This window comes from Hemicordylus capensis, chromosome 1 (genome assembly GCF_027244095.1).
Source record: "Hemicordylus capensis ecotype Gifberg chromosome 1, rHemCap1.1.pri, whole genome shotgun sequence".
In the NCBI taxonomy this organism is placed as follows: Eukaryota; Metazoa; Chordata; class Lepidosauria; order Squamata; family Cordylidae; genus Hemicordylus; species Hemicordylus capensis.
The window spans coordinates 227,868,468-227,896,284 of NC_069657.1; the positions used below are offsets into that span (position 1 = coordinate 227,868,468).

Sequence of the window (27,817 nt, forward strand, 5' to 3'; positions counted from 1 at the left end):
GCTGCTTTTGTGCACAGCCTCTTTAGGTGTTGTCAGCACCTAAGATAACAGAATACTTCAGGGTTAATGAACAAACCTTTATTAATAATAATCCCTGAAAAACCATGTAAGATATGTTAATTTATCTGAGGCAGGCCCGTGAAGAAGTCAACAGCCTGAAGCTAGCAGACTTGCTGCCTAGCAACAACCCTTAACCCTTTCTATCTTGTAACAACTACTAAGCTGGCTGAGACCCTTTCTTAAAGCAACATTGTCCTTAACACTTCTCCCAATACACAACACCATATTCAGTTGCTTCCTGCACACTGCGCATCTCTACAAAATGGTAGAGACATACCCTGTAATGTATGTATATGAAGATGACCTTAACGGAGGTCATCTTCATCGCACATCATTGGCCAAGAAGACCCTGGTTTCCCAAGATCCTTCACCTAGCAATTTCAAAGCCATGGTTCTTCCCAGTCACACTGAATCTTCTTCACCAAAGGCCGATTCTGCACCAGGACCTAGCCTGGTTACAGCTAGCTGCATGGAGATTGAGAGGAATCTCTTAAGCAAACATGACTACTCTCCCGAAGTGATGTATACTGCTCTGGCATGGAGGAAATCCTCAACTAACCACATCTACCAGTCTGCCTGAGAGCATTCTCAGATGGGCCAGATGGCACAAAATTCCAGTTCAACAATGCAGCCTCAAGGAGCTACTGCTGTTTCTCCAAGAAGCCCTCAACAAGGGCTTAAGACCCAACACCTTAAAGAGGCAAGCAGTCAGTGTCCCTCATGGGATGTATACCTGGTCTGTCCTCACATTCAGTGGAGAAGGCATGGCATAAGCTTGATGATTATTATTACTACATTTGATATCCTGCTCTTCCTCCAAGGAGCCCAGAACAGTGTACTACATACTTAAGTTTCTCTTCACAACAACCCTGTGAAGTAGGTTAGGCTGAGAGAGAGGTGACTGGCTCAGAGTGACCCAGCAAGTATCTTGGCTGAAACTCAGGTCTCCCCGGTCCTAGTCCAGCACTCTAACCACTACACCACGCTGGCCATTGCCATCTGATGTCTGTCCTTGCCTGAAAGTCTACCTTAAACACACCTCCACATTCTGTTCCACAGCCTCCTTGTTTGTATCTTTCTTGTCTACCACCATGGGGCAGAAATTCTTACCTTGTGATGCAGTGCTGCTTAGGAGATGATTTCAGTCAACTGGTGGAGAGAGTACAGAGTGGCAAGAAGTCCAAGCCCTACAAGGCTTTGCAACAATCTCTGGCATTTCCAGCAGATGGGCTGCTACCTACCCAGACCTCAATTAGTTGGTGTTATTTATTTCTATTTCTCTTTTCTGTTAATAAACATAAAAAACAGTTTACATACAGCACATTAAAAAAATGCAAAAACTAACTCAAGGATAAAATTGCAGCACTAAACCAAATTGCAATTTGAAGGTGAAGCAATTTCTAAAGATAGGTTGAATGGCGAGGTGGATGCACAATGGAGCAATTATGTGACTGTGTCATCGTGCAATGGACTCTGGGTGAAGCTGTTGAACACATGTTCTCAACAAGCCAGACTGGACATGTTAGACTAGGCCCTCGCTTATCATGCAAAGTTCTAAGTGCACATGGATGCGTATGGAGTGCCTGTTCTATCCAGTATACAAACTGCACCATTAATTCCACTGCCAAAGGGTTAGACCTAGCTCAAATAAAATGATTTCAGTGGAACAAGAGAGTGCTCCTTTAAGAACTGGTGATGACATCATAAAGGTATAGAAACATTCTAAGCCTGTTGAGTTTCCTGTGAGCCTTTCAAAGCACTGGGACAAAGAACTTCTGTCCAGCCAAAGCTGTTTTCTTATGAGCTGACCCTTCCTCACCAAGGAGGAAGAAGAGGATGAGCGAGGAGAACGACTGGATGAAAAGGATTCAAGAAGAAAATGCACACCTGAAAAATCAAATTAGGCTACTCAAGGAGAACTATGAATTACGCTTATTGTTGGGTCAGCAGTGTGAGAACAATAGTCAAGGGCAAAGCTTGGGTCCTCACACCTCTCCTGTCTTTTCTGATACTGGCTCATTGGCAAAAGGAGGTAAGGCCAACATCTCTAAACGTAAACAAATTATAAAGGTGCTGTCTGAATTTATATCCACAACTCATTCAGGCATAATATGGCCATCCTCTCTCAGCTCCACATGATCTGGCCACCTCTCTCTTCACAAACGGAAGACAAATGGCCTCAAGGGTTAGATGAAGGTTAGTCTTAAACAGACTGACCAGGAAGCACATCCATTCATCTCAGTAGAATGAAATAAAGCACAGGATTGGGTGGCAAGGGGTTGGAGGCCCATTATCCACTCTGAGGGATGGCTTTGGGAGGTGATCCTTTGAGTGTGTGCGCATGAAACTTATTTAGCAATCCAGGTTAGAGATGTGCATGAAATGGGTTACACATTTCCGTTTGAGCTCAAAATGAAATGCAGGTGGCCAGAAATTAGTTTGGTTGAAACAGCTGGCTTCTGCAGAACAAACTCGAACTATTTCAAGTGTTTTGGCCATAGAGAACAATGGGGGACTCGAAAGACCTCATTGTTCCCCATGGGTAGCTCCTAGGGGCACCAAGGTGGGTTGGGTGGTAGGGCATGATGAGTGCAGCCTACCCAGCTAACCCACAAAAGGAATGGGCAAGCAGGTGATTTCTAAATTTTAGAAAAACCTTTTCCCCAAACCCCCATAGGATCCAATGGGGGTTTGTGGGAAGGATTAAAAATTTGTTTACAATTGCCTGCTTGCCTATTTCTTTTGTGGGTTGGCTGGGTAGGTAGCACCCATCATGCCCTACTACATAACCCACTTTGGTGTTCCTAGGAGCTACCCATGGGGAACAATGGGGTAGTTTGAGTTCCCCATTGTTCCGCTAGGGCTGGAACAAGCTACACTCACAGAGTGCACGCACACATGTTTTGCATTGCAATCTGCAGGCATTTTGCTACCTTGCCTTGAAAAAGAAAAACACTGCTGAAGCATAAGTAAAAGGGAATCTGTCCCTCCCTTTGCAGTCTGCAGACTATTACTTTCCCTGCAAGGGAACACACTGTGCACTGATAAACTTAATTGCTTAATGACTGACCTGAGGTCAGCAATTAGGTCAGTGAAAGTGTTTCTTCAACATCTGCAGCAGCAACCTGCAAAATGGAAGGAAAATATAAATACTTTTTAAAATCCATATCTTAAGAACTACAAAATCCCAAGGACTTGTGGGGTGCCTGGGATGGCTTGAGGCCATCCCTGCCGTGCCCCCAGACCCACTTTGGGTTGCGCTGCCACCCCCAAAGGCTGGGTTTTGGACAGCCCCAAATCCCCATTATTCCTTATGGTGTTTTTTTTAAATTCACTATTAGTAGTAGGGGCACCCAATTGCCTTGGGGTTTGGTGGGTGTTAGGCACCCCTGGATGCCTACCACGCACTCCTCTCTTGTGCCCCTGGGTACTCCACATAGGAAATAATGGGCTATAATTTAAAAAAATAATAATAAATCGTAAAATATCGTAAGAGTGTCCGATTGTGTTGGGATTTGGGTGGCAGTTGTCACCCATGGGTGCCTACCACCCAAACCATGGGGGCGGGGGTGTTTCAAGCAAAACCAAAACTGAACTACACCACCCTGGTTCGAACGTGGTTTGAATTCGAACCGAACTGGGCAAACCGGTTTTGTGCACATCTCTGCCTTTCATATGCCTGCCAGAGAGACAGGAAGACTGCAGACAGTATTGAGCTAGATGCACCAATGGTCTGACAAGAAACAAAGCTTATCGTCTCTTACCATGAGAAGAACTCTTCTTCTCTAGTGTAAGGCCTGCGACAGTGCTGCCTCTACCTGCCTGTGTCTGGATAACACCATGGGTTCAGATTGGTGCTGGGCCACAGCTGATAGCCTGACACATGGGTCAGGGCACCAGTCCCTCTCATCATGGGCCATGGCAGTGGCGTGCATGCATATCTGCACATGTCAGCATGTATGCCACATCTGGGCAGACTGTGCCACATCTGGTTTGGGGGTTGGCAAGGATGGGCAGACTGTGATACAGCTGGTTCAGAGGTTCGCCAGGATGGAGGCACACTGCTAGTGGTGTTGCAGTGGGTAGGGGGCGACCATGAGTCACTCACCCTCTATGGCCAGCTCTGGATATCCCAGCAGTGGGAAGCTGGCCTTCAGAAAGACAAGCTGCTCCACCAAATCAGCTTGCAAGCACGATTGATATGGTGTCACCATGTCCCTGTGGCCATGGAGAACACCCTCGTACTCTGGATTCTGCTTGACGGGTACGAGAGGAAGAGACTTGGTGATGCGTTGCCCAAAACTGGGTTGGCTCCATCTCCCAGACTGCTACTGGCTCCTGCAGGTACTGCAGAACACGCTGCTCAGCACTGCTGTGGGGCTAACCTCTTCAACTAGGAGGGCACTCCACCTGGGCAGCTGGTCAGGGGTGACAGCTTTGCCCTCCAACCTTGGGTCATGTTGGCAGGACAAAACATGTTCTGCTGATGTACCTAATGGTGTCCTGAGCCAATCCACCACTCCAGTCCTCAGCCAACCTGCCAAGGCGATTGCTTCCTCAGTGGTCAGCTGACCCACCATCTTCTCGAGAAAAGTGGCAGGCAAAGTCTGACTCAGCGTCGATACACCAGCACACAAGCTGTTAGCGGCAACAAAGAACAGCTTGAGTATCAAGACAGCCCTGGAAATGAGTGCCCAGTTCTGGGTGGATAGGTTGCACACTTCCAAGCCACGCCTCCTTCCCAGGCGCAAGTGACCTCAAATGTTCATGCATCCGCCATCTTGAATTGGGGTGGATGACATCACCACAAACTATGCCATGGAGGTGTCCCTATGTGTCACTCACTACAACTTTACCAAATTTGGTTCAAATCAGTTAGATGGTCCCAGGGGCGTAGCTAGGGAAGAGGGGGCTCGTGTTCATCCCTCTCTCTGGCGGCCCCCCAGAATGAGGGAGATAATGAAGAAAATAGGGAGGGATGGAGCTAGAGGGCCCTCAGGAGCTGGGGGCCCATGTTCTTTGAACCCTTTCGCTCAATTATAGCTACGCCCCTGGATGGTCCACAAGCTAGATTACTTGCAACTCAAACATTCATGTGTTCTCCATCTTGAATCAAGTTGGATGACATCATTAGCAAATTTGCTTCCTGTCTCTCTGCCTCCAAAATGTCCCCTTGTATACATTTTGAAACTCCCTCCTTTTGGCTCCCTCTCCCCACTGCCTTCCCCACCCACACCAATGGGGGCACACTTGCCCATGACAACGCTGATTTATATAAGAAGCCAATCAAGAAGCAAGGAGGTTGCAAGCCATTTGGAATCCAGTGCCAGAAAACCACTCAAACCATTCTGCACGTGGCATAACTAATGCTAATGGGAAAATAGTGATGCTCTTCAGAATAATAGTTTACCTCCTTTAAAACACACACACACACACACACACACACACACACACACACACACACACACACAATCTTTAAAAGAACAGACCAGTTAGCATGTACATTTAAGAAGTCAGCAAGATATTTATCTTTTGCTCCCTGCATCAATGGGTAATCAAAGAGGTAGTGGGCTGGTAATACTGTTGTGTTTTTGTTTTTTTAATTGTAGCTCAGTATATTGGAAGATCGCTTAACAACAAATTCGAATCTGAAGTTCAACTACAGCCATCCGTGCTTGAAGATTTTAATTATTCCCCACGCATCACCTCCAAGGAGACCTCAGTCCTGTCCAGTCCCAGTGCCCAGACTCTGCCCAAGCAGCTCCACAATGATTCCTCCTTTTTTCAACCTAGAAGTGGAGAAAAGAAATCCATGCACTTGTCAAGCATGTCGTGTTCTTCCATTGGAGGAAAACAGCTTGAGGAATCCACAGACATCTTGGGGCTCAAGAAAGCTTGGCTTACGGAGGGCCCTCTGCCAGGAGGTGATAAGGCTCAAACTCCATTACCACTTAACATTGGTGAGAAACGGTCACAATGTCCAGCATTTTCAATCCAATGTCCAGTGTTTCAACTTAGAAGAAAAGACACAGGATTTATTATTAATAGGCAGTGGCTGACATCTAGGCTAACACTGTGCATGCTGAATAACATTGCACAAGGTGTGATTTCCTCTTGAGCCACCTTTTATGCCTTCTGAAAATATGTTGTCCCCAAGGACAGTGGGGCCCTCGGAGACGCATTTTCGGGAGGCTCAGAGGGCTGCAGATGGAAGGGAGGATCAACAAAAACAGTCTCTCCCCTGCTGCTTATACAATGTGTTGTTCGGTGCACAAAATGTTTATCTGGCTGTCAACCACTGTGTGCAAATGAGATCTGTACACTCTTACTTCAAGGCCAGCTTACATGTAAGCCAAGTTCATGTCAGTCCCCGCCCCCCCACTGCCTTCATCTGCCAGTGTTCATTGCACATGGTAACGGAGTCATGTGACCTAATCACCATGAGCAGAAGCTGCCATTTCTGAATGTCATGAACCTCATGATTTATTATGGTGTGCCAAACTGGCAGCATGTGAATGAATCACAGGCACAACTCACTTGCCATAAGCTGAACAACAAAAGCTGCTACAGAGAACCCAGGAGACACATGCATTAGCCCTCCCTTATTTACCTTCACAGAAGTTCAGTGAGGGTAGTTTCTGAATTTGCCCTAGGCTACTCCATTACATTTTGTGGCCTAGTGGGGATTGGCACTGGAGCTTTCTGTGATGAAACCCAGGGCTTGAACCACTGTACCACCCTAAATATTGTGGAAAAGACAACTACAATCTCTGTAGTCATAGAGTTTTCAGAGCCCTGAAGCTCACTAGTGCCACCATGTTGCCCTTGAATACATGCCCAATGTGTTTTGTGAAACCAAATGCAGATCTCTTAGTCTCTGTGGTGTGTGAAGTACATGGACAGGTATGCAGCCAAGTAAACAGGCCAGCTGCTTAAGGATCCAAGATGGTGCCTTTGGCCCCATTACTCTATAGCTCACCAAAGAGTCAAGATAGTAGCCTCCCTTAAAAGAGCACACATAATAGAATTTTGGAGCTGAAAGAGACCTTGAGGCTCTTCTCGTCATGCCAGACTAATCTCATTTCTTTTAAAAATAGAATTATTACTCTAGTAGATAATGGAAACCTTATCAACACACTGCATCTTGATTTCAGCAAAGCATGTTGAGATCTCCCGTGATATCCTTGTTGAAAAGACCATAAAATGTGGAGTAAAAAGTAAAGTGTGCCGTCGAGTCGGTGTCGACTCCTGGTGCCCACAGAGCCCTGTGGTTGTCTGGTAGAATACAGGAGGGGTTTACTATTGCCTCCTTCCGTGCAGTCTGAGATGATGCCTTTCAGCATCTTCCTATATCACTGCTGCCTGATATAAGTGTTTCCCATACCAGCGGGGATTCGAACCGGCAACCTCTGACTTGATAAACAAATCATTTCCCCGCTGCGCCATTAGGTAGACAAATTCTATTGTTAGGTGAGTTCACAGCTGGTTGACTAACCATGCCCAACAGGTATGGCTCTATTAATGACTCCATGCCAGCCTGGAATGACATGACAAGTGGAGTGCTACAAGGCTCTGTCCTGGTTTTTCCACATTGTTCTAAATGATTTGGATGAGGAAGTAGAGAGGATGCTTATCAAATCTGCAGGAGCTGAGGGCATAGCAAATACCTTAGAAGACAGATTCAAGATTCAAAATAACCTGGACACACTCAGGTATTCAGCCAGAACAAGCAAGATGAATGTCAACAGAGATAAATGTAAAGATGGCAGCAAAAATGGCGAGGAGGCTGGCAACTAAGTCCTACAAGGAACAGTTGAAGGAGCTGGGTATGTTTAGCCTGGAGAAGAGAAGACTAAGGGGAGAGATGAGGGCTGTTTTCAAATGTCAAATGGGCTGTCACACAGAAGGAAGGATGAACTGCCTTGACAAACCCATACTGGTGGCTCCTAGTAATCATCACTTACTTTTCTAAATTCTCACACATCGACTGCTTAATAATCTGATCTAGATTCTTGCTAGGTATCAATTGTTGGTGGATAATTACTTATATCAACTCACTCCCATTACAGCAGAAGTTAACAGAGTCTCAGCGGCAACAGCTTTTAATGATATAAGCATGGAGATTCATGTAAGGTTAAACTAATCTACTTTATTCAGAAGTCCATGATGTAGGAAAGATTTATATATAGCTAACCACTGCCTACATGGTGCTATAGAAGCATGGTGCTCAGAGAGAGCTAGAAGCATTCTGGGAAGAAGAAGGAAGAAAGTCACTCCCAGGAAGTTCCTGAGCACATTCTATCCATAGAGGGGTCATAGAGGCAGAGATAAACAGGAAAGAGAAGGAGACCCTAACTCTCTATCTCTATTCCCAATGCCCCTAGTGGTCATTAGGGTTACTGGGGCAAAAGTAACTGGTTGGAGATCTGGAGCTGGATCTCTAACAATATCAAGCTGCCTGGTTTTCTGCCTCTTCCTCTCCCTCTTTTTGAAAGATAGTTCCCCCCACCCCTGTTAAAAAGTATTCAGTGAAGGAGAGCCCACCACTGCATGAAACAGATTGCATGCCTCCCTTTCAGTGGGATTATCATGAACTATATTATGGGGAACCCCGGGCCAGGACCATTTGTAGGCCTCTTATTAATAGAACTTGGAGAATATGTGTATCTGCCCACTGATATATCACATACTCAGTTTGGAAAATGTTGCCCAAGGGAGTCACCAGCAACAAGCACTGGGAGAGATGCTGCGTTCTGATGCATTTCCCTGGACCCCCAAAACCGCATGCCAGACCCAGATACACAATTTCCACTACACCACATTACTGAATATATTACGCTGTTGAAGGCTAGTTTGGAAGCCTCGCTTCTGACTCTGCTGTTTGGTTATGCTGTAGAATTAGGCATGCTATGAACCTAGGTAACCTTCACAGCTGAAATCAGATGGCAAGTGACCAGTCAGAGCCATGGACTCTGTTTTGAGCCAATTGCCACAGCAGCCAGGAGACCCATATATGTATGCTGCACTTCCACACATCTCTGTGTTTAACAGGTGGGGTTCTAAAGTGTACATGCATTCTCACTGAGAGTTCATGCATGATCACGATTCTGCAAATGTGGCTTCTACCAAGCAATGCCTTAGTGTGCATGCATTATGAGAGCATTAAGATCATAAGAATTAAAATGGCCTGGCAGGAATATTTTCTAGCTTAACATCCTTGTATTCCAGCCAGGCCTCTGAATCTGACAACCTGCCAATATGATAAAATTTGACTCGGGCCCAAAAATGTTGATAGGTTCTCAACCCTAGGTGTGCCAGGCAGAACTGGAAATGAGATTGTGTTAGATTTGCTGGAGGCAGTGTGGTCAAGTAGTGGTTAATAGTATTGGACTAGGAGCAGTGAGACCTGAGTTCAAATCTCCATTTAGCTATTAAACTCACTGGGTGACTCTGAGCCAGTCATGTATCTCTCAGCCTAAGCTACCTCACAGGGTTGTTGTAAGGATAAAGATAATGATGTACACTGCTCTGGGCTCCTTGGAGGAAGAGCGGGATAGAAATGTTAAAAATAAATGTAAAATGTATGAAACACCTGCAGCAGCTAGGAATTTCCTTTTAAAAAAAATAGTGTGCATGTTCTTGGGAGGAAGATTTACATACATGTACTAGATGATGACATTTTTTAAAAAAATGTCACTAGATATGTCACTAAATGTTGTGCATGTTCCTAGGAGGAAGATGTACATGTTTCCTTTAGGTATTTGCATACATGTACTAGATGATGACATTTTAGATATGTCACTAGATTAAAATTCACAAAGCATTTTTGAGGAAAAGCTGGCAAACCATTTTCCACAAAGGACTTAGATCTGCTGAAACTGAATCTTTTGATTGCTAAGCTGTATTTTGAAGTTTTGAGGTCAAAATCCTCAAAAATCAAAATGGTCACCAACCAAAACTGCTGATGGCCATAACTTGCTGTACAGAAGGTGATAACAGCATGGTTTTTATATCCGTCTGTGATGTTTTCTATACCAGTAAACATGCAATAAACATGCTGGGAAAGGGGTACATTAAATGATTTGACGGAAAACACTTTCAATTATGTATTACCTCGAAATGTTTGTAATGAACCCCATCTGCAAGCCACAGTTCACTGAAAGTAGTGAACTTCCATGTGGATATTCTTCAGAACATTGCTGTTAAAGATTTGGTAACAAGTGTTATTAAGAAATATTTCCAACATTAAGGAGATGTTCAGGAAATGTTCAAACACAAATGAACAATTTTATGAAGGTTAGATTTTAGAGATGTGCACAAAGCACTTCATGCACATCTAAAGTCCCCCAAAATTCCAGGTTGCACCTTGATTTTAAGCATCTCACCTAGCTTGCTTAGGCCGCCAAGATTTGCCCGGATTCCAGCTTTCATCTTTTTTTAAAAAGCGAAGCTCTAGCCCTTGTAGAAGCGGAGTTATGGAGCAAAACATGCAGTCACTATTCTGCTCAAAAATTATTTTCAAGCCAATCTACATAATATGCAAATTAGGCACCCAGGTTTGGAAAGCCGGAAAATGGCAACCCTATGCACATCAGAGGGGCAGAGAGTGGTCACTTTAACAGGAGGAAAGACAGGTCTTACCTGCCCCTTTATTGCTCCTCCGCAACCCCCGTGCGGCGCTGTTCCTATTAAGCAACCTGGCTGTCTGTTATGAAAAGCCACCCTGCCTGGCAGCATCTTGCTTGGGAACAGGAAGTTCCCTGTTCCCAGCAGCCGGTGGGTGGTATAGGGAAGGAAATAGCATCTGAGCATGTGCAGCTGCCATCTCGAGAGGTCAGCATGGTGTTGCCTAACTTGTCCTTTTAATTTCAATGGGCTACTTTGATTTACTTTCCCCATCATGTCAGCCATTATAAGCTAACCAGAATAACATTGGAAAATAGATCTTTTCCTGCTCCCTCCAACTGAGCTGATTTTTAAAGCTGTGTCTGGTAACAAGGCTAGGTCTTGGCATATTTCCTCTCAAGCCATTGAGGCTCTTCAGTGAAGATTAGTGTGAAGAGTCTCTAAGGGGGGTTGTGAGGAGAGCGGGCTTAGCCTGCTTTCCCCGCAGACGAGCAGACAGTCTGCTCTGGGCGGCCGCAGTGGCCGCACACATGACTGCTGGCTCCGTCATGGAGCCGGCTGGGGCTGGGGAGTTTGGGGGCTGCGCCCGAATGTGTGCAGGGCATGCTGGAGAGACCCCCAAGCCGGGAGGCTGCTTTTCAGCCTCCCAGTCGGGGGTCTACTCATGAGTAGCCGCGGTGCAGAGCTGCCCAGCGGCTACTCACGATTTAAAAAACTCGGTTTAAGGGGCGGGCTAGCCTCTTGTAAGCCACCTGGCTCGCCTGGGAGCCTGGTGGTTTACACGAGCAGCAAAAATCGGGCTAGGCTCTCCCAGCCTGATTTTTGCTGCTCATGGGAATAGCCTCATTGTGTTACAAATCCTCCTGAGGCAAAACAATTTGAAAAGCAAAGCAGAAACATCAAACCTTGCTTTGATACTCGGCAGCTAACCACGAGGAAGGTGATATCAGGCTTGTGTTGCAGTGAACAGACCACTGCAGAGAATGTTGTGGTTTCAGCATATGGCTACAGATGTTTTGGTGCTTTTGTTAATACGCTTTGACAAAATAAAAAGTTTAAAAAGTGTGGCTGATGAAGACCAGTGCATGAACTCAAAGAGAAATTATCTTTCAGTAAGCCAGTTTTTGAAGCTTGTCTGGACACAGCAAAACTATGGAAACTATTCAACATAGTTGAATCACTTGCTTCAAAAACTTGGAAGATGGAAAACTAACAAATGAAGGAGGGATGTAGAGAAGGTGTTCTGCAAGTTGTGCACTGTAACAGAAGTGAACAGCTGTAATGAGGCCTGAGTGAAACTGATCTGTACATGCAACTTGCCAGAATCACTACCTCCAACATCTAATGCACTGAGATTTCATATTGAATAAACACACTGCCAGTGCCAAATGATCACAAAGTCACAAATCCAAAAACCTATCCTACCATCACCTGAAACCGTGAATGGGATATGGAAGATGGACAACTCCTCAAAGTTAGCATTACCTGCTCCAGTTCTACATTTCATGCAAGAAATTTGTTTAATGTGGATGTACAAAAAATTAATATTTCAAAATTGCACATGTAAAAAAGAGAAACAGATGTACTGGAGCATGCAAGCAAATGTAATTGAACCCTGCCCCCCCCAAACACTTTTGATAGTTTTATGTACACAAATTGTTTTATTCTTATTATACTGTACATGTGTATTGTAATTCATTTGTCTGATGATTAAGCACTGAAGTACGTAAGGTGTTTCCATTTTGAAATCAGTGTTAATCACACATTCCACTGTTTTTGTTCTTGATCTAGAGTAATATACAAAATTGATTGTAAGTTTTGATATAAACTAATATACAGCATTGGAAAGAGGTTTTCCTTGTGTTCAGTGAATTAGTGGGCATATTAAGCATAACAGACAAAAACCACAGCATTCTCCTCATTCATATAGCGGTCATGGCCATCAGCAGTTCTGGTTGGTGACCATTTTGTTCTTTGAGGATTTTGACCTTCAAAATACAGCCTGGCAAAGTAGAGATTCAGTTGCAGCATATCTTAGATCCTTTGGGGAAAGTGGTTTCCTGGGTTTTTCCTCAAAACATCATAAAAAACAGTCATATTTTCTGATAACTGTCCTAGTCTACACACTTCACCTATTTTAGTAACATGTGACACAGAGCTAAGTCTGTAGTGCAAAATATTAACTCTTAACCACAGCAATAGCATAGACTAGACTTCTCCAGAAAAAGCAGAGTGTTCTGAATCTCATCTCAAGATTCCACACACCCCACCCCCACCCCGATTTGGGCTAGCACAAGCTTACCCACCTCCTTCTAGTTAATGTTTTGTTACAGCCAAGCCAGGGCAATGGGGCATTTCTATGGATAGGAGTTGCAAAAGGTTGTGAAAATAGATGGACTGTGAGGAAATTTGTAGACTTAAGGAAAGCAGGTATAGCTGCTATTTTAAAGCTATAAAGTAAATAATGTTTAGACCAGGTTCTTACTAAGTTGATGGACCTGTTCAACTTCAGGCTATCAATAGGGGCTCACTACTCAGATGTCTGATTTTTAAATCAGATGTATACTGGTAGCAGCAGCTGTCTACCGTGCCATCTCCTGATGACTGCCATTTAATTTTCCCACACTGTCTCAGCTGCAGCATAGGGTATTGCCACAGGTGGCTGCCATTTTTTCTCACAGCCCCCCAGATTAAAGGTGCATCCAAAGTATGATGGGGAAATAAAGGGGTGTTTTGCCGTTTGTAAGGGGTGTTTTGCCATTGGTTAACTTGGCTTTTTTTAAATAGAAATGACTCTTTTTTTACTCAACAGAATTGGTTGTTTTTTAAAGCATTCTTTTCTGTAATTATGGAATGTTGCTTTTTTATTCAGTTTTATGTTCTTTTGTGTACACAAGGTAAAAATGGCATAAAACATTGCAGAAAAGGATGTTATTCTGTTTGTTAACTTGGCATTTTTAAAGAAATTATTTTAAAATAAAAATTAAATGATTTTTATAAAAATGATTTTTTAAAAACTCACTAGAACTGGCTTTTTATCATATCTGTAATTCTGAAATGTTAGGTCGTTTATTTATTTAGTTATCAAACTGTGGGCGGTGAAAAGTGTGGGAAGAGGTTGTTTCTTTTCCTTTTTAAAAATTTGTATTGCTTGATATTTTTGAACACTATTGTTGTATCTCTCCTTTATCTACTTTTTATTTTGAAATTTAAAATTCTATTTAAAAAAAAAACACAGTATGATGGGGAAATAAAATGGCAGCCACCAAAAGGTAGCTGGGCGAAGAGCCGCAGTCACCACCACCACCACCACCACACACTGTGGTATTTTTTTTTTGTAAAAATAGTAAAATAATATTTAAACACTTATAAAGATGAGTGGTAAGTACCAGAATGAATGACAAATGGATAAAATAACTAAGTTAATGTAAGTACAAATGAAAGTACAACTAAATGAATAGGGTGAGGTTAATTAAGAAAAATGTAGCAACAGAACGGAGAAAAATCTTGTAAGTATTACAAGACAGTAATACTTAGCAGTAACAGTTATTCTTTATAGATGATGCTACTCACTATAAGACATGAGCTCTCAAGAAGAGAGAAGAATTAAGATTTGTTAAAAACATGTAGCAATTTGAACTTGCCCGTGATGCCAAAGGAGTATTATGCCAATTGCATTGATGGTTGCTCAAGGTATTAGCCTATTGATACATGGTACCTGTAATGTATAATGGGCTTCCCAGTGGACAAAAGTGAAATGGACATGTGTGCTCTTTTCAGCAACACAATGTGCACAGGACAGTTCTCTCTTGCTTTACCAGGGGCATTTCCAGACAGCAGCTTAAAATTGCTTTGCAAGCAATGCACCAAGTGTGCGTTGGTACAATCTGAGTTTTGATACTGTCTTGCATATGGGAACCTTTGCACAGCCGCAGCCTGCAATCAGATCTTATCTTAATGGTTCAGGTTTAAAGCATTGCATGTGTGAGAGAAAACAGTAGCTGGGTTGGGTGGTTTTTTTTTGGGGGGGGGGTTTGTTGTTTGTTTTGCAGGCTTGCTCCGCTCCGCCCCCCGCCCCGATCTCTGCCTCTCAGCTTTTGACCAGCAGTACCTCCTTCAGTTGCAATCAGCCAGTTTTTTTGTTGGGTTTTTTTTTGCAGGAGCTTTTCTTGTGCAAATTCATCAAGAGGGGGGAAAAACAAAATGGGAGGGGAGGGAAAGCCATCTTGTCACCTGCTTCCTCCTCCTCCTCCTCCTCTTGCTCTCTCTTGTTCTCTTCTCCCCCTGCCACCCCACTGCAACTCCCCAGCTTTGCCGGCAATTTCTCTCCCCAACGTGCTTCACGGGTGGGGGTTGTTTCCTCTCCTCCTCATTTCTCTCGCTCTCTCCCCTCAAAGCCTCAGACAGCTCCGGCCACAATCGGTTTATTCCTGTTTTGAAGCCGGTTAGGGTTAGCATAGGATTTTACACCACTTCCCCCTTCACTCAAGCTTGCAGTCTGGAAAGCACCCAGGACGTCTGGCTTGGATGATGAACTGAGTTATTTCTGATGTTTGGGGAATTAGACTCAAAAATTAGCTGAGTTATCAAGGCAATCCTGGGGAAGCATGCTTATCTCTAGTGATAATAGGCTGTATTCAAAGAAAGTTAATCACAATGAATCATCATTGAAAACAAAAAGGTAAGTCAGTTGTGACTTTATCACAAGTTCATTCTGTCCCATGAATTTCAATGGGACTTCATCATGACTAAATTAAGTCCTCCACATGTGCGGAGGCCAGAGTGCTGGAGCCATGCCACCAAGTGGACCGCTGTGGGGGAGCCCCACTGCTCAGGAGAGCCGTACTGCCCCCAGCAAATAAGCACCTTATCATTTACTTTGACAGGTGCCCTCTTGCCACCGAACTGCACACACCCCACCCCGGGTGGCGCTCTGACTGGCAACTTGGCAAACCCTTTTTAAAGGATAGGATTCCCCTTTACATAGACACATGAACTGCCAAACCGGTTCGTTTTGAACAGGACTCGATCCAGCTTGATCATGGACTGGCCCCTTTCCCCAAAGGCTGGTTCAGTTTGCAATTGAGCCGCTCGAACCAGCCCGGTTCACAGTGAACTGTTCGTGCACACCCTTAGAATGCCAGCCAATAGAAACAAAATACAGTATTCTAAGAAATATCAGTAAGCATAGCCTTGCAATTGGTAGGGGCCAGCAGCACAGTACTCAAAGCATGCAACCCCCAATTCACGGTACCTTAAGTGAGAATGGAAGGCAGGATAGTGTTGAAAGAATAGCATGCACAGGAGTTTGGAAGGATCTCATACAGCAGGCAGAAGGTGATCTCAACTATTTGTCATGCTGTTTTCTTTGACCTCTGAAGTAACCCAGCTAAATGTGGTTTGTTGTAGCTCATTACAAGGCTGGAAAACTACTTGGCTCAAAAGACCTACGAAGTCACTCAGCATCATGGCAAGAAGATTTAACTTCCTCAAATCCTACCAGTGTGTCAAACAAGGAAGATGTCCAGGCACAGACCACGTTTTCAGATGATCTCCCCAAAGGAGTTTCCTCCTCAAGGATTTCTGAAAGGCAGTCCTATCACCATTTAGGCAGTGCCCAGGACTCAAGCACAGATAAAATACAGCTTGAAGCTCAAGCAATGCCCAAGAAGAAGAGAGTCTGGTTTTCAGATGTACCAGCCACAGACAAGTTAAAGTTACACACGTTCTACTTAAACGGTAATGCTGAGATGTTGCTAGTGAATGATGTCAAATACGAAGGTTTAAAAACAATTGTGATCAATTCAAGGGATGTCTTCTCACATATAGGATAGTCAGGGATTTGGGGGCCTTCTGCAAAATGAGGTTTGGGGGCCCCATTTTTATTTGATGGGGGACTTTTTCTACAACCTCCCCCCCTCCAGGGACAGCAGACAGCCCCCATAGCCACACTCACCCTGACAGCCATGCCACCATGCCCCATAGCCATGCCCACCCCAACAGCCACATCCTCGCGGCCACTTAAATACAAACAAACCTTGGTATCCACGGTAGAGGACTGTGGTGGGGACCGTAGATACGGAAACTATGGATACCAAGGCATTTACTCGATGGGATGGGGAGGTGAGGTTTAGGTTCCTAAAAGCTGGAAAAGAGGCAAAAGGGGGGCAACACACACACACACACACAAAGTTCCCTACTATGTCCAGCTGTCCAGGATTCCCCCCCCCCCGGCCAAATTCCCCATTTCTCCCATGGAAAATCACAGAAAAAAATGCTTTTTAAAAAAGAAATGAGCTTCCAAATGGCTCCTCCTGACAAAATGGTGGCCAGAAATGACCTCCACAGTCACGTCTGGCCCTCTAGGAACTGCGGATATGTGGATGTTAACCCTTTCGTCTCCATAGATAATGAAATCAAGTATCAATTAGACACCCACAGATATGCAAAATCACAGATTTAGAGTCTGCATATAACGAGGTTTGCCTGTAAATGCAATTATTCTTGGGGTTCTGTTACAAGAAGTCGTAGAGAGTTTTCTAATCCTACAGAACTTGAAACGTGGTTCTTCACCACATACTGACCTAGGAACACAGGGAGGTGCCTGATACTGAGTCAGACCATGGTCCCTCTAGCTCAGTAGTGTCTACTCTGACTGGTAGCAACTCTCCAGGGTTTTTCAAATAGAAGTTGTTCTCTACCCTTCCTAGAGATGCTGTGAGGGAGTGAACTTTGGATCTTCTGCCTGCAGGGATGCAGAGGCTCTTCCACTGAGCTATGGCTCCATCCCCTACGGGGGAATCTCTTCCAGCCCTCACATGTACTCACCCCTCCAAAGGCAAACCAATATGGATGCTGCTTAACAAAGGGGACAAGTCACATTGCACAGAGCTACAGAGCTGAGGAAACACAAGAGGCATCTCCAAGTAGGGCTAGGAAAGACCCCTGCCCTATCTGAGATCCTGGAGAGAGACTGCCAGCCTGTCCAGATAGAACAATGGTCTGCCTTTCCAACGTTATGGACAAGACACCTTCTGCAGAGGAAGATCAGTTTTAAACATAACACTATAAGAATTCCCTTACTGACAGGCCCACCCAAAATGGACACATGCCCCAATAGCACAATTTAGATAGCTCTAAAAAAAAAAAAAAAGCATTATTTATTTATTTAATGTATATACCGCCTGACTCAAATGGCTCCATTAGACACATTCACAGAGGAAGAGAGGTCTATCACTAACTCTTTGTTAGGGATGTGCACGGAATCAGAAGCGGCTGGTTTGAAGGTGGGGGATTACTTTTAAAGAGCAGGGAGGGTGATCTTAACCCTCCCCCAACATGTTTTCCCCGCCGGCACTGTGTTTAAAAACGGTCCCGTGGGGCAGCAGCATACGTACCTCCTTGCCACCCGACCTGGAAGTGCCTGGTGTGTGTGTATGACACGTGCATGTGCACCAGGCACTTCTAGTTAGACGAATTCTTTTAAGATGAATTCTCTTAAAAGGAAAGATGAAGGGAGAGCAGAACAGAGCAGAGCAAAGCAAACAATGTCCTGAAAACATCTAAATGGCTGAGAAAAATGAGGCAAGAAATCTCTGGATGCGGGGACAGGGGGAGAAAGAGTCTGGAAGAACAGCAAAGAAATTCCCTTAAAATCTGTGTACAGTGAATACTGTATACAGATCTATATGCATAGTTATTTACTAGAGCTGTGCAATGTCAGATCAGGAATGTCAGAAAGGGCCTGACATGGGCCCTTTTGTTGGAGTTTGGAGAAGTTCCTGATCCGAGCTAGGGAAGCCCATTTCAGTTCTGACTTCTCTGACCTTGTTTGGCAGAAGCCAGAACTTCCTCAAGCTCCAAAGGGCGGCTTTTTGTGTGATTGTGGCTGGCAAACAAAAACAAAAAAACACCAAAGAAAGCCCCCATCTCCTAAAAAGATTTTGGATTCTCTTAATAAACATTATGTCATGCATCCAGAGTGACTAAACACCTGACCTTGCCTGCCTTTTAGCAGCTAGGGTAAAGCCACTATGGAGAAAGTTCAATTTACAATATAACATGTTTGTAATGAGTATTGAAATTATTGTCTTACCAATTAGAGTATTGGTTTCACTTGGACTTTAAAAAAATGTTATTTGTGATACAGTTGAATTTAAAAAATTGATTTATAATGCTAAATGTAGAGAAGGCAGTGTATTTTTAGAAACATTTATAGATGAATTCAGTTATAGCATTTTAGAATGCAAAATATAAGGGAAATTGTTTAACTATTATTTGTTTCATTCTAACATATTTCCATTGGTGTAACACTCTTGTATACACTGAATTCTCTTAAAATAAATCCATCTAATGATAATACTTTTAAGATTGCATGCCAAGATTGTATTAAAATAAAATAAAAGGGGCGGGGAGCGGAATCTTCTGCCCTCTATCTGCCTGCCTGCCTGTGTGTTCATAGCTAAAAAACAAACAAACATTCTTAGCCCATTTTTAAACTCACATTTTAAAAAATCAAGTGGGCAATTTCAGAGTTTCCCTCTGAGAATATCTGATGTTGTATCACTTCCTCTGTGATTCTCTGGTGGTGTTAATTACTTTTCTTCTTCTTCTTTACTTTTAAAAGTTAATTTAAAATCTAAGGATGGTCGAAATACATGGATTCTGGCCATCTCTAGCTATTTGTGGGGTAGCTTTCAGAGCTCCCCTTTTGGCAGTTGTTGCTTTGTTTTTTTGCAAATTTAAAAAACTTTCTCCATAGACTTTATGGGGATTTTTGCTGGGTGTGGGGAGGAGACTGGTTCTGAACCCTATCTCAACATTCTGAAGGGTCCAAAGAACCCTGAATTGACATTTGTGGGATTGGGTCAGATTGGGTCGGACCTGATCCCAACATTTGCAAACGTAAACAGACCTATTATTTACACCTTCAGAGCATGTACATTTCCTTTCTGAACTCTGCACTGAGGAGACGTGTTCCCTAGTTCACTTTTAACATGAACACATTTACAGTCATTGAATTATACAATCACATGTAAACACTGAACCCTAAACCCCTTTTCAGCAAGAAACACACACCAGGACTTCTGAACTCACCCCTCCAAAAAAGACAAAAACCAAACCAAAACCCTTCATGATACTAAACAAGAGCTGAAACCAAAACTTCTACTTCTACTTCTACTGGAGGACAGTTGGATGAAAAAGTTAAAGTCCCTTGCTCCATTTCACTTCCACTTTACTCTGCTTCCCCCACTACTTTCCTTTTTCTTTTTCCTTGGTCACTCACAAAGGCAGCACAGGTCCTTGGTGTGTGTATTCTCTGTCTTTTAAAGCAAAGAGAAGTTGTGCTGTCAAGTCAGTGTTGACTCCTGGCACCCACAAAGCCCTGTGGTTGACTTTGGAAGAATACAGGAGGGGTTTACCATTGCCTCCTCCTGCGCAGTATGAGGTGATGCCTTTCAGCATCTTCCTATAATGCTGCTGCCTGATAGAGGTCTGGGAAACATACCAGCGGGGATTCGAACCAGCAACCTCTTGCTCCCTAGGCAAGTTGCTTCCTCGCTTTGCTTTTGCTGAACTCCAATTGACAAAGCAACCTGGAGCCTTTTCAGACCGTGACTTTACCTTGGGAGGGTGTGTGTGTGTTCACATATAGGTCAGATTTACTCTGAAGTCTGTAAGATATTTCAGAGAGCACTTCACACACCATTTTGGCTTTTCCTTCATATTGGAACATCTCCCAATTTATGTTGGAGATTAAAAATCCTCATTTTGCGTCAGAGTATCTGTCCTGCCCCGAACCCACAGTAAAGCCACGCAGTAAACCTGTGGTAAAGCCTGCTGTCTGAAACAAGGCTTTTATTTCGAATCCACTCCGGATTGGAGTGTGCCAGTCCACATATTAGCTGGATTTACCCCGAAGTCCCTGCGGGATATCAGGGACCAGTACAGACATGACTCTGTTTCTCCCTGAATCGAGGCTGTGCATTCTGGCTTAGCCCAAAGTATGTCTGGCTTTGAAAAATCTTGTATTTCCAGAAGCTTTTGGGGGAAAACCCCCGACTTTTTTTTTAATGTGTGGCGTGGCCATTGCCAATAATTCAGCTTACTTGCACTTTCATGTTGTTGTTTTTAAATGTCTGCTGGGTGGACTTCCATAACACCAAGTGTCAGCAAAGGAGAGTTTGACAGCTCAGTCTGCTGTGTTCTTTGAGTGGTTTGCAATTGGAAGCACTGGAGGGGGGTGGGGCGGGGAGGAGTTGTGGCAGATTGATGCAATTCTGTGAAGGGAGTCCAGAAGGGGAGAGGGGGAGGGAGAAATTCCTGAGTTAAACGCAAGCACAAGCAAAATGTGTGTCTTCCTATGCTTTCAAAGTTTGGTCGCTATAGGAACACAGCGTACATATGCAGATGTTTGGATATGTAGATGTTTGGAAGCTTAACAATGGAGACTGCAGGTTGGGGTTAAGTGTTCTGTTGTTTTGACTTGCCACTTTTGTGGAAATCTGGCTGGCTGTCAAACTAAAAAAAAAAAAAAGTAATACTGAAGGGAGGCGTCTAGGCTCCAAGTTCCTTCCCTGGCATCTCCAAAATAGGGCTGAGAGAGATTCCTGCCTGCAACCTTGGAGAAGCTGCTGCCAGTCTGTGTAGACAATACTGAGCGAGATAGACCTATGGTCTGACTCAGTATATGACAGCTTCCTTTGTTCCTATGTTCCTATGTCTCGCGCCTCCTCCTGGGATGTGATTGGTTGGAGGGAAAAAACGGAGCAAGCAGTGTGAATGCACATAGGAGAAAGATTGCCGGGAGTGCAGGGAGGAGCCCACGGCTGTGTGAACTGTCCATCTAATGCCCTAAATTAAACTGCCTCAAATCTACTGCGAAGTAGACTTGCTCCTCGGATACCCCATAGCATAAAGCCATGTGTGAATAGCTCCCTGGAGCTCTCTCCCTACCTATTCATTATGTAGCTGATAGATATAATAGGTCTTTCCTATCTCAAATGTACTTCACCAATAAATCAACTTAGTATTTAGATTGTACAACAATCTCCATGCATGTTCTTTAAGTAGCTGCAACAACTAAACTCTGCAGTCTACTCTGTAACTGGAGTGGGTAGCTTATTTTGTGGGCAATTTGCTAAATAACCACAAACTCCAACAACTTTCAGGCATTTATCAAAAGCTCAAGCAACCTTGAAGGGCTCTTGGCATTTCTCTATGTGCCTGCTCATTAAAACCCTCCAAAAGTGATGGGGGGTGGGCAGTCTGCCCTATGTTTTATCTAACCAATTTTCAGGCTTTTATTCAGCTGGTCCTTCCTGGAAGTTTTTCACATGGTGCTTTTAAAGCCCTTTAACTTGCATCTCCTCTGGAATGGAGGTTCTGCATTCACATGTTGGCCAGATTTACCCTGAAGTCCCTGTGAGTTATCGGGGAGCAGTCTACACACAATTTGGGTTTTTCACAGCATGTTATAGTGTAGCCCGATTCATGTCCAGGGTAAAAAAACCCCACTATTTGTGTCGGTTTTTTGGGACAACTTCAAGTTTGCAGTAAAGCTTCCCAGTAAATTTGCAGTAAAGCCTGCTGTGTGTAAAAGCAATTTCCTGGAGGAGGTTGTAAAAAAACAAGATGTTTTTTCCCTGGCCCATTGTGATCTCTTCTTTATTAAGAGAGCACCGCCTTTTTCATGAACGCTTCCACCTATTAAGTTCACGGAGGAGGTCCAATTTCAGTTACCACCAGCTTGTTTGGTGGCAACTCAAAACTGTTCAGTGGTGACCCAGAACTCTAGGGTTGCCATGGAGCTTTGGAACATGCTCCCAATTGAAATCAGAACCTCCCCATTTCTGCTGTTTTTAAGCAACTTTTGAAAATGTACCTAGTTTATCAGGCTTTTAGTTTATAATGTTTTATTGATGGTTATTTTGTTTTATTGAAGGTTTTAACTGTTGTGTTTTAATTTGTAAATTGCCCAGAGATTTTATATTGGGCACTATATAAATGCAATAAATAAAAATCTTTCTAAAAATTACGGTGCCAGTAATGCACCCAAGTCGCAATGACTAATTGCATTCCCCACCATCTGGGAGTCAGATTCTGGGCACAATGGAGGGGGCTATGTGTATGCAAGCCACAATGGAGGCTTGCATACAATTCTGTATGCAAGCCTTTGATTATAAGGAATATGACATGTTGCTTTAACTGTGATCCTCTCATTTAATAATGTTAGGTTTGAGATATGAGTGAAAGAGTGAAAGGCATCTAAACAAAAAATAGCATCTAAACAAATAAACAACAAAAAAGCATCGGTTTGACACGATTTCTTGGCCTGTAGACTATTGTCAATGCAAACATGATCTATTCTCATTTCTTTCACTCACTGCAGATATAGAGATTGCTCAAAACAGCAAGAAAAATGGACGCATAGTGGGAGAAATTGCCTTCCAGTTAGATAGGCGTATCCTTGCTCATGTGTTTCCTGGAATCACAAGGCTCTATGGATTCACAGTGTCCAATATTCCTGAAAAAATCAAACAGGTAACTCCCAGCACTTAGTTGTAAAATTGACTTTAGGTGAAGACATTAGTCACTTTGCAGGGCTCAAATTCAAGTTCAGTGCCAAATTAAGCATGCAGCATCTGCCTAAAACCACGATTTAATGCTGCAACTCCTTTATACAGAGCCTTGATTTCAGCATTATTAACAAAGGAATTGTGTCCTCTTCTTCACTGTTAAAGAATTAACCATATAATATATTTTAATGTACTTTAGTGATTTCAATTATTTATAATCCATCTGGGAATGATAGAGCAATTGTTATATCTGGAGAAGGTGTAAGTTGATGCTACGAGGGGCTAATGAGCTAAGTAAGCATTTCCTATACGCAGAGAAAAGCCAAAATAAAATTGTGGAGATTCCACTTATAATACAAGAATGGAGCAGGGTTATTGACACCTAAGTAACCCTCCAAATTATAACTTACCCCAGATAACTGGGCAAAGAGGTACCTTTTAACGTGGTGATTCTCTTTATTTTGCAGGGAGAGAGTAACTGGCCCAATCCACCCTCAGCACAGTAGTTCCAGTGACTGTTGCTGGTGTCTATCTTATGTTTCTTTTTAGAATGTGAGCCCTTTGGTGACAGAGATCCATCTTATTTATTTATTATTTCTCTGTGTAAACTGCCCTGAGCCATTTTTGGAAGGGCAGTATAGAAATTGAAATAATAATAACAACAACAACAACAGCAACAACACTGACAATAAAATTCAGCCATCCCAGGTCCTTGGGAAGGACTCGATGTCTGGATAAAACAAATCAGTCAATAACACCTGTTTGACTGTGTAAATAAATAATCCTCCATCCTTATGGGCCTGATGGGAAAGATTTGGTTTGGCAATTGCCTGCTTTCCCTCCTCAGCCTCTGCCCAAACTTCAAGGAGGGAATTTTAATGGCACCAACCAATTTGTTGTCAAGTTTAGTCTTAGTCTCTTTGTTTAGTTCCTCCCTCATAAAGAAAACTGCCAACTTTTACTGAAAGCAGTTAAGTCACTGTAGAAGCCAGAGGAAATAGTTGTGGTATGCAAGGACAAGACAGTGGAGTTAAATTAGGAATATTAACGGTTTAATGAGCTAGATAATATTTACAGAGAGGCAAGTGCCGTCTGCCTTAAGTGCTCTTGCTGCTGGCTGTTGGTTAACCCTGCCTGCCTCTACTCCAGGACTGCAATACAAGTTACTTCCTTGGGAATTTTGCTCCACTTCCTAGGGAGAAGCATCTCCACTCCCCCCCGCCACCCAAGCCTTGACCTTTGTCCTTCTGCTACCACTCCCACCTCCCCCTCCGCCCCCTGAACATTCCTCTTCAATCCCTCCTTACTGGTTGTGTGTGCGTGTGTGTGTGTGCGTGTGTGTGCAGTTGCTACTGCTGCAGCTCAGACTCCTCCTTGTTTCCTTTCCTGATTTGGTTTCCCCCACTCTCCCTGCCTTCATGGGGCTGGGCATGGAGTAACAGGAAGCATAAGTCCGCACTTCCTGTCACTACATTCCCTACCCCTTGTAGGCGGGGAGAATTAGAAGCCATTAAGGAGTGGAAGAGGAGGAACTTGAGTAATGGTGGTGACCTGGTGAAGCAGTGTCTGAGATGAGACAGTGGCACAGCCAATCCTCCAGCTGAGGTGATTGACCACAAAGGGCTGACCCTGAGTGAAAGCTGGACCTGTCTGAAAGGGACTGATGGCTTTAAAAAGTAATTAACATCCGTAGGTCTCCATGAAATCCCTAGATGGCTCTGTGGATGAGAAGAAGTATCGAGCCATGACTCAGCGCTACCTAGACCTGACTGCTCGCCTGGGGAAGATGGGTTACCGCACGGAAGTGCATCCCGTGTTCAGTGAATTTCTCATCAACACCTATGGCATCCTGAAGCAAAGGCCTGACCTGACCGCCAACCCAGTGCACAACAGCCCTGCTGAACTCAGGAAGATGGTGATTGACATTGTCCCATCTAAGTTCCTTGGAGACACCTTACTGCTGTTAAACTGTTTATGTGAACTTTCTAAAGAAGACCACAAGGCCCTTTTTGCCTGGTAGTGCATCCTGCGACTCTTGCCCGCAAATTTCTAACAGAAAGAACACACAAACGGCATTTATGTAATAAAATGATATCTGCTGCAAGTGGGCATGAAGTAGTGTGGATGCTTTTTGTGTTCGGCTGTTGCTGACTGATTTGCTGTTTTTTAAATTTCATTTTGCTTTTGGTTAAATATGTTTTTAATTGTTTTATTGATATTGTAATTTTATATTTGTATTGTCGGTAGCCATATTTTGGCTAGTGGCGGGAGATATATTTTAGTATAAATAAAGTAAGATTTTTTAACTAAATAAAGGAAGTCGTTAACGATCAGTTCACAGATACCAAATTAAGCACTGCATTTCTCCTTACCAAGGAGAGGAAAGCAAGCCAACTTGAAAGTTCTTGCTTTTATTCCAGTCCAATTTGCACACATTTTTGTGTTACTTGTTTTATATTATTTGTATGCTAGCGATATGCTGGCATTGCAGGCTATCTTGAGCAAAATTAGACTCCCCCCCAGCAAGATCTCCCCCATTTTCAGTTCCTTGCTACAGGATCCCTCTTGGTGTGTCAGCATCTACAATATGGCCCATGTATTGGTTATTCAACCCTTGGTTCGATCTTTCAAACCTTTGAACCCTCGATCTTTCGAATCTTTGAACCTTCAATCTTTGAAACCTTTGAACCTTCGAACTTTCAGACGTCTAAACATTCGAACCTTCGAACCTTCCATCTTTCAAACCTTTGAACCCTTGATCTTTCAAACCTTTGAACCTTCGAACTCTTGATAATTTGAACTTTTGAACCTTTAAACCTTCAGAACTTTGAACCGTCGAATTCTTGAACCTTCGAACCTTCGGCCTTTTGAACTTTTGGACCTTTAAACCTTCATACCTTTGAACCTTTAAATTCTTGAAACTTCAAACTCTTGAACCTTTGAACCTTCAATCTTTCGAACCTTTGAACCTTTGATCTCTCGAACCTTTGAACCTTTGATCTTTTGAAGCTTTGAACCCTCGATCTTTTGAAACTTTGAACCTTTGAACTCTTGAACCTTTGAACTCTTGAATCTTCGATGGTTTGAACATTTGAATCTTCAATGGTTTGAACCTTTGAACCTTCAATCTTTCAAAACTTTGAACATTCGGCCCATTTAACCTTCGGACCTTTGAACCCTCAATCTTTTGAACCTTTGAACTTTCGGACCTTTGAACCTTTGAACTTTTGGACCTTTGAACCTTAGAAACTTTGAACCTTCCGTCTTTCAAACCTTTGAACCCTTGATCGTTTGGAACTTTGAACCTTCGAACTCTTGAAACTTTGAACTTTTGAACCTTTAAACCTTTCGATCTTTTGAAACACTGAACCATTGATCTTTTGAACCTTTGTAACTTTGATCTTTCACCCTTCGGCCCTTTGAAACTTCCGACCTTTGAACCTTCAAACTCTTGAACTTTCCTACCTTTCTACCTTTGATCTTTTGAACCTTTGAACCCACGATCTTTTGTACCTTTGAACCCTCGATCTTTTGAACTTTCAATTTTTAGAAAATTCAGGCCTTTGATCTTTCGAACCTTTGGAACTTTGAACCTTCGAAATCTTGAAACTTTGAACCTTTGAACTGTTGAACTTTAGAACTCGTGAACCTTCACACTTTTGAACCTTTGAACTCTTGACCTTCGAAGTTTTGGAATTCAAAGGTTCAAAGTTTCAAGAATTTGAAGGTTCAAAAGTCCGAAGGTCCTAAGGTTCGAAAGATCGAAGGCCTGAAGGTTCAAAAAATCAAAGGTTCGAAAGATCGAGGGTTCAAAAGTTAGACAGATCAATGGTTCAAAGGTTCGAATGATCAAAGGATGAAAGGTTTGAAAGATCAAGGGTTCAAAGGTAGGAAGGTCCAAGAGTTCTAAGGTTCAAAGGTCTGAAGGTTGAAAGGTTTGAAAGATGGAAGGTTCGAAGTTTCGAATGTTTAGAGGTCCAAAAGTTTGAAGGTTCAAAGGTTTCAAAGATCGAAGGTTCAAAGATGCGAAAGATCGAGGGTTCAAAGGTTTGAAAGATCAAACCTTTGATATTTCATACATTTGAACCTTTGAACCTTTGAACTCGTGAAACTTTGAACCTTTGAACTCTTGAACCTTTGAACCTTCAAACTCTTGAGCCTTGAAATTCTTGTACATTCGAACCTTTGAACTTTTGAACCTTTTAACCTTCAGTCTTTTGAACCTTTTAACCTTCGATCTTTCAAACCTTTGAACCTTTGATCTTTCAAATCCTCCAACTCTTGTACCTGTGGACCCTCGAACCTTCAAACTCTTGAAACTTTGAACTTTTGAACCTTTAAACCTTCAATCTTTCAAACTGTTGAACCTTCGATCTCTCGAACCTTTGAACATTCTATCTTTTGAACCTTTGAACCCTTGATCTTTCAAACCTTTGAACCCTCGATCATTCAAACTTTTGAACCTTTGATCTTTCGAACTTTTGAACCTTCATACTTTCGGACCTTTGAACCTTCAAAACTTCGAACCTTCGATCTTTCAGACCTTTGAACCC

General features: G+C 43.2%; 1 protein-coding gene across 3 annotated transcripts; it reads left to right on the top strand.

Annotated features, from left to right (window-relative positions):
• Positions 1-1,775: 1,775 nt before the first annotated feature.
• Positions 1,776-25,594, top strand: SPATC1L (spermatogenesis and centriole associated 1 like). 3 transcript variants are annotated; one of them, XM_053283089.1, is made up of 5 exons: positions 1,777-2,092; positions 5,670-6,020; positions 16,096-16,425; positions 23,078-23,229; positions 24,958-25,593. In XM_053283089.1, exons 1-5 carry the CDS (start codon positions 1,897-1,899, stop codon positions 25,282-25,284), a joined length of 1,356 nt encoding a protein of 451 aa, XP_053139064.1. In that variant the 5' UTR covers positions 1,777-1,896; the 3' UTR covers positions 25,285-25,593. The 3 variants fall into 3 exon arrangements, with proteins under 3 accessions (XP_053139065.1, XP_053139064.1, XP_053139066.1); XM_053283090.1 differs by lacking the exon at positions 5,670-6,020 and having other exon boundaries at positions 1,776-2,092; positions 24,958-25,594; XM_053283091.1 differs by lacking the exons at positions 1,777-2,092; positions 5,670-6,020 and adding an exon at positions 10,756-10,893.
• Positions 25,595-27,817: the final 2,223 nt, after the last annotated feature.